Genomic DNA, 13,236 nt, shown 5'->3' with positions numbered 1-13,236 from the left:
GTTTGAAAATAATCTATCCTGGCTGGGGTGGTATGGGATGCTGCTTCTAGAAGTATAGGCCTACCCTCACATGAATCTGGGTTTTGAATTTTTACTACTCTGGAAAAGAACAGAGTGTTCAGCTAGGTGGTATTCCTTGCTGTGTCAGAAACAAATTCATATCCTGTCTAGAGAGAGACAATCCTCATTGGAGCACTTAAGCTATAAACATGGATTCATTTTTTATAAATCACTAACTGGTAATAAGACACTGTTAGTAGGACTAAAGCAATTGACAGATATACCCAGGATTTTGCATACTAAAATTTATCAGATACATAATATAAAATACTTACATGGTACTTAGAGAATGGGACAAAAGAAACTATAAGAAGGAATTTTTATACTTAAAAAATAAGGGAAGTTTCAAATTAAAAAATAATTGAGAATTAAATTGTAATGGCTGAGTTCAAAACAGAATAGAGACAGATGAAACGAATTCATATGAATTCTGAACCAATAGCTCTGAAGCAATTACATGAACGCATTTTCAGACAGGAAAATAAACAAAAGAAGCCAGGCACGGTGGTGTGTGTCTGTAGTCCCAGCTACTTGAAACTGAGGCAGGAGGATCACTTGAGCCCAGAAATTCCAGAGCAGCCTGAGCAACATAGTAAGACACTATCTCAAAAAACAAGAAGGATCTAGAGAGCTTAGAGGATAGAGGATAATAATATTAAAGCAGTTTATAAAAGTTTGTGCTGCTTGCCAAGTACTCTTGATTTAAGATTAATAAATGTTAGCCTCTTTTTACTTCTTTTATATATTTGGCTTTAAAGTATAGTATTACCAATCTTAATTTAATCTTTATTATAATGACAGAATTCTAAGGAATGTGCCTCATGTATCCACAACATTCTTGGTCACCATTATGAAACCAGGGTTGTTGTTTTTTTTTTTAATATTTTTAGTTGTAGATGGACACAATACCTTTATTTTGTTTATTTAGTTTTATGTGGTGCTGGGGATCAAACCCAGGGCCTCGCACATGCTAGGCAAGCACTCTACCACTGAGCTACAACCCCAGCCTGGTAGATTCTTTTTCACAGAACACAGTCTATATTTTATAAAAAACCCTCTACTGGCTTAATCCCCAAATCTTGGGCCTTTTTTCTATCAAGACATGTAAAGCCTGTTTTCCTTCTATTTTCAGTTTTCAAAGATATGAAGGTTTTTGATGGTGTAGAAAACTATACAGTTAAATCCTTGAATTACAAAACTAAGTTGTATGTTTTTAACTTTTTATTTTTAATTATTAATTCATAGGAAGTAGTAAACACACATTCAGGGAGGTCCCGTGCACCCCTCATCCATCCTCCCCCAATGTTAATATCTTGCATAACTTTAGTATTGTCAAATATCCAAACCTGGAATTTGGCATTAACACATCCACCAAGAGTATGCATATTATACCAATTATGTGCATTTGTTTCTGTGTGGCTCTATGCAGTTTTAGCACATGGTGTAGTTTTATGCAATTACTACCACAGTCAAGATGCGTCACAGCAGTGTTCCCTTGCAGTACTGCTCTAAAGCTACATAGAAACTTCCTAGTGGGGTTGGGAGGGGGAGCAAGGAAGGATTAGAGGAACTCTAGATAGTGCGAGGGGAAGGGAGGGGCCATGGGGGTAGGAAAGACGGTGGAATGAGATGGACATCATTACCCTAAGTACATGTATGAAGACATGAAAGGTGTAAGTATACTTTGTATACAACCAGAGATATGAAAAATTGTGCTCTATATGTATAATATGAACTGTAATGCATTGTCATATATAACAAATTAGAATAAAAAATTTTAAAAAACTTTAAAAAAGAAACTTACTCCTCCCATCCCTAACTGCTGGTAATCAATAATCTGTTCCATTTCAGTTAGTTCATAAATGTTATATTAATGGAACCATACAGTATGTATCCTTTTGAGATTGTGTTTGTTTACCAAGCATAAAATTTCCTCGAGGCACACGTCAACAGTGAGCTTTTTATTGCTTGGTAGTATTCCATAGCATAGATGCACCTCAGTTTACCAATTCACAAATCGAAAAACATTCGGATTGTTTTCAATTTTGGGTTATTACAAACAACGGTATACAAATTTGTGTGAAAGATACATTTTCATAAATGCCAAGAGATTTTTATGTATTTTAATTTAGATTTAAGTAGATAGATATGAAGTCTTCAACCTCATTATTGTTGACTATCCAAAAGAAAATCAGAATTGCAATAAGTATTTGAGGAGGTTATAAGCTGAAAATTAATCTCCGTGTAAATTTTTTATCCACAGAGAATATACTTCATGAATGTAGCTATGAGATAGCTGTCATGTCTTTTAAATAATCTATAGTCATTTAATATTGGCTATTATTGTTTAGGCTAACAAATCTGTTTTTATCCCGATAATGATGGAAGTACCAGTCTCAACAGATACTTAAGCAGCTATTGTATATGCTTATGGACATTATAAGGGAACAATTTGGCTTATCATTCAGCTTATTACTACTGATGTTCAGCTATTAGAGTATTTGCATTATTGAATTTTATATCATTGAATTCATTGTTGCATTCACAGAAAGATGAGCCAGATGCTTTCAAAGAGCTGGGGACAGGAAACAGAATTGCTACATGGCTGTTTTATGTAAGTTATGGCTAAATTTAAGTTGGGATTTGATCACATAATATTTAGATGAACTCAACTAAGATTGTTCAGCATTATTCCTATTTAACATCCTAGTTTACAATTAACTTAGTTTGTAATATAGAAGTTCAGTGTAGAAATTTGAAAAACTTAAAATTTAAATTGTTAATATTCAAATATTAATGATTAATAGAATTGTTTTGTGATGTATAATTAATATATGTAAAAGCCCATATATTCACATATTTTAGTAAACTTTTCTAAATTAGAATTTTTATTGAAGTATCATGTCAGAAGAATATACACATTAAGTATATATCTTGGTAATTTCGCACAAAGTGAACACATCTGGTAACTGGTACCCAGATCAAATAGCACATTGCAGTACTCCAAAAGCCCTATCAGCAGTAAACAACTCTGACATTGTTAGTTTCAAAACACCGATCTTTTAAAAAAAATTTATATAGACATAAATGTAAAATGAAATTGGTATGTGTGATGTTGAGGTTTAAACCCAGGGCTACCACAGTTACATCCCCAGCCCCCAAATAAAGTTTCAGTCATATTTCTTTTTCTTTTCTATTGTTGCATCACAAATCACCCCAAAACTAAGTGGTTTAAAATAACAGTCCTTTTGGAGCTGGAGTTGTGGCTCAGTGGTAGAGCTGTTGCCTCACATGTGTGAGGCACTGGGTTTAATTCTCAGCAACGCATATAAATAAATGAACAAAATAAATGTCCAAAGTCTAAAAAAAATTTTTTTAAAATAACAGTCCTTTTAATATTATCTCATGGTTATGAGGTTGACTTGGCTCAGTTCATGGTTCCTGCTCCAGATTTCTCACACATTTGCAGTCAGATGTTTGGTATTAGGGTCATCTTGAAGCTGAGGTTGAAACTGGCTCTGTACAGCATACTTCAAGTCTAGTCAATCCATGTGACCTGTGTTTCCTCACAGCATGGTGTCTGGATTGCAAGACAAAGCATCCCAAAAGAACAATGCAAAAAGTACATGGCATTTTTATAACCTACCCTCAATGTCCTTCAGTATAATAAGTGTAATTTTTGCTCTTTATTATATTAATTAAAGCAATCATAAAGCTCTGCCCAGCTTCAAGGTGAGGGAATATAAGTTAGACCACCTGAGATGAGTGTGTCATGTAAAAAGAGAATGTGTGGGCTGTGGGTGTAACTCACTAGTAGCATGGTTGTGGATTAGCATGCATGAGACCCAAGGCTCAATCTTGGATCTCATGCATGCTAATCCACAATATTAGCATGCATGAGACCCAAAACAACAAAAAACATGTAGAATGAAGCATACTGTGATGAATACATCCATATTTGGAATACAATATATATTTGGAAAATATAATTTGCTACAAGGCTATGACCTTTAATTTTAAAGATGTATTTTATAACTAGACTTAGTTTTGCTTATTTCATTATTTCCATCTCTTACCCTTATTAGACTTTTATGGAATTATCTTTGCTATCTGTGGTATCTTGCTCCCTATCAATATCTGTCTTTGCTCAGTCTATTTTCTTCCTCTCTCCCTGCCTCCATTCCACCTTCTCACCCTCTTATCCTCTCCTCTCTCCCGTCTTCCTAATTGCATTTCCCTCACAACTCCATCTAGTTTCTGAAAAGAGGTAAGGTACATTACATCTCCATCTAGTTTCTGAAAAGAGGTAAGGTACATTACTAAGTTTCATATAAAATAAAGTGAAAGAAATATCACCAAGGAAAAACCAGAAGAGAAACTGGTACAGTGTATAATTTTATGCTGTGAAAGCTTACATACTTTCTAGAAGTGAGTTCTCCATAGAGGTTGTACCAAATCATCCTACCTCTAAGTGTGATACATTTGTCAGACTTATTGATCTATATATCTTCCACTCACCAAATTGGCAGTTATTTAATTTTGTATTTCTCTTAGAAAGGTTTATTTAGGATCTTACATATTTTCAGATGTTTTAGAGCCATTTGTGTTTCCTTAGTTTCTGGGTTTGTTTCTCATATGTCTTTGCTTTATGAATATTGATATTATATTATTTGGGCTATTAGATTATGTTAGATTAGGAAGAAGGAAAAAACAATATTTTCTAAAATAGTTGAATAGCATTTGATTAGTATTCATTTCTTATATTTAAATACTATTTCCAGGTGAGCCACATTGCATTTATATTTATTTTTCCTATCATGCATAACATTTAAATATCTCCAAGGTTGATTTTCTCATTGCTTAAGAGATAAGCTCTTCATTATTATACATTCATTCTTGTGAAATACCCTTCATTAATACTTTTTACCTTGATTTAGTCTGTCTGATGTGAGATCATACTTTGTATTATTGGGGGAGCAATATTACCCCCCAAAATCTTATCTTTGTATTTATAAGTCTTATTTCAGATAAGCTAATATTACACATAGACTTTTGTTATCACAAAGCAAAACCTAATATGTTGTGTTGCTTTTAATTTTTTTAATTTTTTAGGTATAGATGGACACAACACAATGCCTTTTATTTTTATGTGGTGCTAAGGATCGAACTTGGGTCCCGCCTGTGCTAGGCGAGCGCTCTACCGCTGAGCCACAATCCCAGCCCCTGTTGTGTTGCTTTAAAAAAAAAAAACAAAACTTCATGATATGATCTGTGATCTAATACTTCCTTTACCTTATTTTGGTGCATGTGCTTGTTAATTTGAAGTGTTTGTTTTTAATTCTGTTTCCTTCATGACTAACTTAATATAATCCTTTCATTTTTAACATAATTGGTTACCTAGCATGAGAAACGATAAGCCGATTTCTTTGTTTAAATTTTATTTAAAGAAATATTTGTTGAGTACCTACTGTTCTTGAGTTACTATTCTAGAAGCTAAAGATCAGAAGTGCAAAACAAATGACATTCTTGTCTCCATGGAGATTACATGTTATTTATTTTTATGTGGTGTTGAGGATTGAACCCAGGGTCTCACACATTTGAGGTGAGCGCTCAACCGATGAGCCACAACCCCAGCCCAAGAAATTACATGTTAATGCAATAAAATAGATGTTTATGCCTGTTACTTGATTTATTGGTTTCAAGTCATTTCATTTTCCCTGTTGATATAAAAGAAGTGCCTATCTCAAATTATATCCCCATCTCCCTTGCTGTTAAGCATGCTTTCGTAGTGTTTTTCTGAGTATCATGCAAAGACCAGCTATGTAAATAGGAATCTATATGTCCCTGATATTCTAAAGTTCAATATCACGTTTTCCTCATTGGCATGTTTTACTTTATAACACTTTTGATGATGCCCTCTTGTTCCTTGTAGATGAGTGATGTGTCTGCAGGAGGAGCCACTGTTTTTCCTGAAGTAGGAGCTAGTGTTTGGCCAAAAAAAGTAAGCTGGGTTTGTTGTGGGAGTTTTGTTTTTGTCTATTTTTCCCCTGAGGAGGAGGTGCACTTGTATTTCATGGTCTGATTGTTAATATATCCCTTAAAGGATACTACCTTTAAAAATTTATCTCTGGATTTATGGCACAAATTACCATGAGATGAGTAACAACCAGGGATTGGTATTTTAAAGTTCTTATCCGTAACATTGGTTTCAGACATTTTTTTCCTCTTCACTTTGCTAGATTATTATTATTAATGACTAGATTCATTATCTTTGTTTTAGCAAATATTCTCTTCAAGAAGCTTTGTGTTATTAACTTTTTAGAAAGTTTCTGAAGTGATTTTATCATTTTCAGAATTAAATTAGGGGGAAGTATAATGCTTCCCCAGAGGAAACAAATATTTAACGATACAAAGTGATAACGTAGGGCTGGGGTTGTGGTAGAGTGCTTGACTAGCACAGTGTGAGGCACTGGGTTCAATCCTCAGCACCACATGAAAATAAAGGGAAAAGAAATGTTTATTAAAAAAAAAAAAAAAGAGCCCAGCTATGTTGAACACCTGTAATCCCCAAAATTTTTTTTAAAAAAGTTATAACCTGGGTATTTTAAAAAATTTATTTTTAGCTATAGTTGAACACAATACCTTTATATTATTTATTTAGTATGTGGTGCTGAGGATCGAACCCAGGCCCTTGCACATGCTAGGCAAACACTCTACCACTGAGCCTCAACCTCAGCTAACCTGGCATTTTATTTGGGGATAATTTTGAATTGTTTCCCACAGGGAACTGCTGTTTTCTGGTATAATCTGTTCGCCAGTGGAGAAGGAGATTATAGTACACGGCATGCAGCCTGTCCAGTGCTAGTTGGAAACAAATGGGGTAAATATTTCTTGTATTCCATGAAAAGAATGTCTTATTTTGAAACAAGTAATCTACACCTTAAAACAAAAACACCTCCTGCCATAGATTTGCCTCATATGACTAACATTGATTGTATGGGATTCAACCAAGGAAGTCCCTGATCTTTATATAAATTTTCATTTTTTTCAGATCAGAATTTTGATATAAGAACAGGTGGAAATGCAGTTAAAAATAAGAAACATTGACTCAAAGATGATAAAACATCTTCCCCTCGGAGGCTTAGAGTTTGATTTATGAATTCTTAGTATAGAATCTCAAGCAGTATCATGCAGTACACATTAATACAAAGGGAGTCATCATCTTGTTTATAACCTAAGTTTGGGGAAGCCTTCTGCAGGCTCTCTTCCTCTAAATTGGCAATGGTGAAGTGAGAGCCTGAACTAAAGCAGCAGCAGAAGGGTTAGGGAACAAATAGTAGATTCAAGAGATAAGGAATCCAGAGCTGGGTGTGGTAGCGCGTACTTGCAATCTCAGTAACTTGGGAGGTTGAGGCAGGAGGATTGCAAGATCAAGGCCAGCCTGGACAACTTAGCAAAACCCCATCTTAAAAAGTAAAAAGGGCTGGGAATGTGGCTCAGTACTTAAGCACCCCTGAGTTCAATCTCTGGTACCAAAATAAAAATAAGAAGTGACAGTTTGATGAATAGCAGTCAGATTCAAAGGATGGTAAAAAAGCAATTAAGAAATAAGGTATGTAGTTTATGATACTGGAGATGAAGGAGGAAAAAAATTTTTTTAATATTTTTTTAGTTGTCATGGACCTTCATTTTATTTATATATGGTGCTGAGAATTGAACCCAGAGCCTCACACATGCTAGGCAAGCACTCTACCACTGAGCCACAACCCCACCCCGAAGGATAAAATTTTTAAAAATATATCTCAAAGAAATTAATTATCTAGGAACCAAGGAAAATTAATGAGCACATAATAATAGTGATTGATCAGAGTTGCTCTTCTATATGGGAAAGTTTACATTCATTTTTATTTTGGATGTCATATTTAGAGCAGGGCATTGTTTTTCCTTTCAATCTGAATCCTATTTGTGCTCATTTCAAGCCTCATTTTGGAAGCTTTAGGAAACACACATAGACTCAAATGTATATACGTATGTACACATACAAGTACATAACAAAATCATATATTTCCAGACCCAGTGTTTAAAGTAATGTCTGCCTTTATCTGGTTTTGGTCTTGAACTCCTAGTCCTTGTTGAAACTTTGTTACAGACTAGCATTTAGAAGGGAAAAAAATTAATTTTTTTTTTCCTCCTCACAGTATCCAATAAATGGCTTCATGAACGTGGACAAGAATTTCGAAGACCATGTACCTTGTCAGAATTGGAATGACAAATAGGCTTCCCTTTCCTATTGTTATACTCTAATTAGTGTCTGATACAGTTCCTAGTCCTAACCTTTGAGAGTTTACAATTGACTAACACTCCATGATTGATTCAGTCATGAACCTCATCCCGTGTTTCATCTGTGGACAATCACTTTGTGGGTTTTTTCCTTTTAAAATAGTAAATCACCACATTGCATAAAACCTTTAAGTTCAGTTGATACCACAGGAAATGAGGCAAAGTTAAAAATGAGGAATTTTATATTTTAAAGAATTTTTTTGGCAGGATAAAATATAATTGTGATTTTAATATTCTACTATATCTCCATTGTTGGGTGGTAGGCCAGAACAAATGCCTTACAGTGTCATACTAACCAAGTCTTCCTGTTTATTTTCTGAATCTGCTCAGACAATAGTGATAATCTAGGGCTCTGATCTGGGTTCTAGATGTTTGCCCCCTCCATACACTATTCAAAGCTGTTTTGTTTTTGGTAAGTTTTTAAAGAAAATGTATTTTGCTACTGCCCCTCTTTTCTCATAGCTCCTCTTAAGTATTTTAACTCATTTAATTCACTAAAGTTTTTTAACAGAAAGTCTCTCATAACACTAGGCATTTTTGTCTTTTTCATTTTTCTTAAATGACTGATTTTTTTTCCCGGAAATTTTGTTGTTTCTTAGTGCCAGTACCTTGCATCTTATTCCTACTATAGCAGGGTGGTGATGTTGGCATTCTGATTAAATATTGTGCCTTATAAGACTGGAATTTTAAAAATGTACAGGTCCTTTCAATGAGGGAATTGATTTTTTAAAAAATATTTCTTAAAAAACCAAAATGTTTTTTAAAAATTCTGAAATGTGTTGTGACAACAACCTATTTATGATCTTAAATCTTTTTTAAAAATGTTTGTTTTCTGTGTATTTCTTATTTAAATCGAACGTCTAATATAGTAAAAATGGTTTAATTCTAATTTATGTTACCTAATATACAAGATTTAGGTTTATAAACTCTTGGTTTTCACTCACACTGAAACACATTATTATGGGCCAAAGACTCTGAAGTTCCAGATTAATTAATCAGTCAAATGTATTTCCATTAGGCTAGGGATTTTAGCTCAGTGGTAGAGCTCACCTAGTATGCACAAGGCTCCAGCTTTTATATTCCCAAAACAACAGGAAAAGAAAAAGTTTCTTTTAGAGAGCTTTGCTTTGGTTAGTTTTGGGGTTATTACATTAATGGTACTTAAGGCTTTCTCCTATTCAGAAATAGGGTATAATAGTAGAAAGCTGTGAACTTATGTTAATTAACCCCGACTTTTTACTTGTGGTGAATCCTGGTTCTTTATCCTTTCGCATTTTGAATATGTAAGGAAGGTTTCTGTTTGATTCTGTGGGGAAGTAGCTATTATTTTTACCTATGTATAAATGAACTACAAAGTTCCTTTCTCTCAGCTACCCTCTGTTCCACCCCAAGTATTTTAGCCAAAAACATTAAGACTAGCATTTTCATTTGTTTCCACTTTTTTAGGCTGAGGATGTTGGGATGTACCTGAGTTAGAGCACATGCTTATTAGCATAAATGATATCCAGAGTTCAATCCCCAGAACATCAACAACAAAAATTTCTAATCAAGATTGAAGCAACAAATTCAAAAGTATAGAAATAAGATGGGTATTCAAAGCATAGAAAATAAAATGTATTGCCATTATGTGTTTTAGCAAGTAAGATAACTTTCACAAGGAAGTTGCATATTCCATGACCTTACAAATTATCTCATTATATTCACCCAGAATCCCACATGGGGATTGGTAAACTCCTTTCAGAGTTAGGTCTCAATAGAACCCACCACAGTTTCATAAGTATCAGTGATTGTTCCTTCCAATGAAAAAGGAGGGGAAACAAAAAAAAAAACAATAGGAAGCTTGGGGTCTAGCTGTCACAAGTTTTTTTGTTGTTGTTGTTTGTTTTTTCCTTTTAATGCCGACCTTTCAAGTTAATGAGCTGAACTCTCCTGGAAAATGTGGAAACTGGTTTCTTCACCAACCCTAGGCCTATCCTTCAAATTTAGAAGTTTCATTCTTAACTAATGTATCCACAAGAACATCCTAAACAGCAGGATATGTGAATGTGATAGCTAGGTCATGACCTAGTAAAAGAAGACCAAGGCAACTGTAGGATTCTTTGGCTAAATGAGAAATACAATGATGAAAGAAGCAATTAGCCATTTACTTCAGTAAAAATCTTAGGTTTATACTGTGTGAAAGGGTTGTAAGCAGTAAAACATGTAATTTATGTGTATATGAATGAAATCTTATTGCTGATAAAAATCTGAATATCTATACATAAGCATGTATAGATTTATATGTAAGGTGCATGCCAGGTGACTACTTATACCCAGATAACTGAATAATGAATGTATGTGCCAGACATCATGGGCTAAATAGTTGAATGGGGAAGTTATACTGTAATAATACCAAAACACCTTCATGAGTACCTGTAATCATTTGATCAAGAATAGATAATTGTGAAATAAAGATTGCAAGGAGAAAGCAGAACAGAAAAATGACAATTTAATCTGATTAGTCAGCAACATAAGAGCCAATCTCTTTCTCTTGGTAGCACCTATGTTTACTGTGTTTAAATTAGGTGTTTTAGAAGGAATAATATTGGGTAAGTTAGAGAGGAATGAATTGTCAACACTAGAGTATTATCAATTACCAGATCAGAATAATGTTAATTTCATATTCTTTTAATGTCTTTGAATATTATCCTACCACTCTGATGGTGTTTTGCAAAATTTAACTACAGTAGACAAGTTCTTGGTTGTTTACTTTAACTTTTGAGGATTTTTTATTTCATTTTCTATATAAACATCACCTTCAATTAAATCTAAATTTTGACACAGGAAGACTGATAAAATAGCCTACTGTTGATGTTTTGTAACTTACTAAATGTACAAGCAGATATTAAGTAAAAGAAAACCGGTAGAGTGGAAACTCTGGTTTCCTCAGTAACCCTGAGCCTATCCTTTATTCTGCTTTTGGTGGCCTTCTTGAACTTCTTTTGCAGTACTATTTTATTGAAGTTAATTGTACAAAGCAAGATAATCACAGATAAACTTGAAAACTTTCAAGAGAAAATTTCCTAAATTATGTCATTCGATCCTTCTAATTTCGTAAGAGACTTATTTTTAAAAATCTATTTTAGGCTAAGCACCTTACAGAATTCAGAATAAAACATCTTAAATATAGAATGACAGGCACTTTTACACTTAAGTGTTTTTCAGGAGAGTTAACCTTTTCTTAGGAAAATCATTCATATAAACTCCACAAAAATCAGAATTATTACCTTATCTACTTCAAAGTCACAGTTGATCTCCATTGCAAAGTGGTTTTATATGGGTTTAGATATTATTTAAATCATATATATAAGATAACTACATAAATGGTTAACTTCTAACAGGTATTGATCTTATCCTTTGATGCCTTTATAATAATATTGCCATTGTCTAATCTTTATTTTTATGTGGTGCTGAGGATCAAACCTAGGTCCTCACACATTCGAGGCAAGCGCTCTACCGCTGAGCCACAACCCCAGCCCTCCATTGTCTAATCTTAAAAGATGAAATAATTTACATAATAATTGAACTTAGTTATGTTCTATTTTTACTTTTAAAAGGCAAAAATTACTTGAAGTTCTGTGACTTCTGAAAACACCTTTTAGACTTTTACCATGAAACAGAAAAAATAAAACTCCTAATTAAAAATAATCAGTGCTATCTTTCCCACATTCTCATTTTATTTCTTTAACTATAGGGAAAGTCTATGGAAAATTCAAGAAAAGCAATAATAAAAGTGCTCTGAGTGTGATTTGTAGATGAGCTACCGTGGGGTTTCTTATTTAACGTTAAGGACCTTACATCAAAATCATATTACATCAAGAACACATTTAATTCAGTTTTTTTTTTTCATTGCAAGACTTTCTAGATGAAAGCAATGTGTTATTTACATTGTGGAAAAATTCCTTATTTCAGTGAAAACCATCACTTTTAAAGTAAAATTTTTCAATTCCCAGTTTCCTTGAACTAGAGAGAACTGAGCAGAACTTATTTTCAGTATTCTGACTTGTCTGGGAGTTGCCTAAAGGACTAGTCTGTCTCACCTAACTCAGAGCTTGCAGGAAGCAAGGAGGCAGCTGGGGAAAACCTGCAGGACTCTAAGCCATCACCCTGGCTGATCTCAAGCCTCAGAACATTGCCCACTCCTAGCAGAGGTTGTCCTTGGCATGAATGCAGGTTCAACCAAAAAGGAAAAGACAGATGAGGAAACAAACCTAACCTTCAAAGGGAGCAAGAGTGGTGGAGACCATCTGGGAAGACATAGACCTCAGAGGACTAGACAGGACTTTAATATGCCTGTTTGCAGTATACCCAGAGAACTAAAGGGAAACATGGATGGACTACAGGGTGTAGGAAAACGCTACGTGAACAAAATCAGATTATCAACAAGAATATGTAAAATGGAGCTAAACAAATTCTGACACTGAAATGCATAATAACCAAATTGAAAAATTCACTAGAGTAATTCAACAGCACACCAGAACTCAGGTTAAGATTGTTTATAACATTAGGATGTTACATGTAATTCCCGTGAAAACCACAATTTACCCAAAAGGAAAACAAGGGAATAAAAACATGTTACTATTAAAAAAAAAAAAGTCAACACAAAGGAAGCCAAAAATGGGAGGAAAAAGCTGTAAGACGAAACAGAGAAATCCTTCCCTAACAGTAATTTCTTTAAACTTAGTAGTGTAGATTATCCAATCAAAAAGACAGATTGGCATAAAGGATTAAAAAAAAAAGGATTCAACTATATGCTGTCTGTAAAATACTGTAGATTTAAAGACACAGGCTCAAAGT

At 34.0% G+C, this 13,236-nt stretch overlaps 1 protein-coding gene across 2 annotated transcripts in view; it reads left to right on the top strand.

Annotated features, from left to right (window-relative positions):
• P4ha1 (prolyl 4-hydroxylase subunit alpha 1) overlaps window positions 1-9,221 on the top strand; it is a 67,112-nt gene extending 57,891 nt beyond the window's left edge. For both annotated transcript variants that reach the window (XM_026390234.2, XM_026390235.2), the window contains exons 12-15: window positions 2,609-2,674; window positions 5,993-6,061; window positions 6,844-6,940; window positions 8,259-9,221. In XM_026390234.2, coding sequence (XP_026246019.1) covers window positions 2,609-2,674; window positions 5,993-6,061; window positions 6,844-6,940; window positions 8,259-8,329 — 303 coding nt within the window. In that variant the 3' untranslated portion in view covers window positions 8,330-9,221. The remainder of the gene's footprint in view (window positions 1-2,608; window positions 2,675-5,992; window positions 6,062-6,843; window positions 6,941-8,258) is intronic.
• Window positions 9,222-13,236: the final 4,015 nt, after the last annotated feature.

This window comes from Urocitellus parryii, chromosome 5, assembly GCF_045843805.1.
Source record: "Urocitellus parryii isolate mUroPar1 chromosome 5, mUroPar1.hap1, whole genome shotgun sequence".
Classification (NCBI taxonomy): Eukaryota; Metazoa; Chordata; class Mammalia; order Rodentia; family Sciuridae; genus Urocitellus; species Urocitellus parryii.
This window is presented reverse-complemented; position numbering and strand designations above follow the sequence as displayed.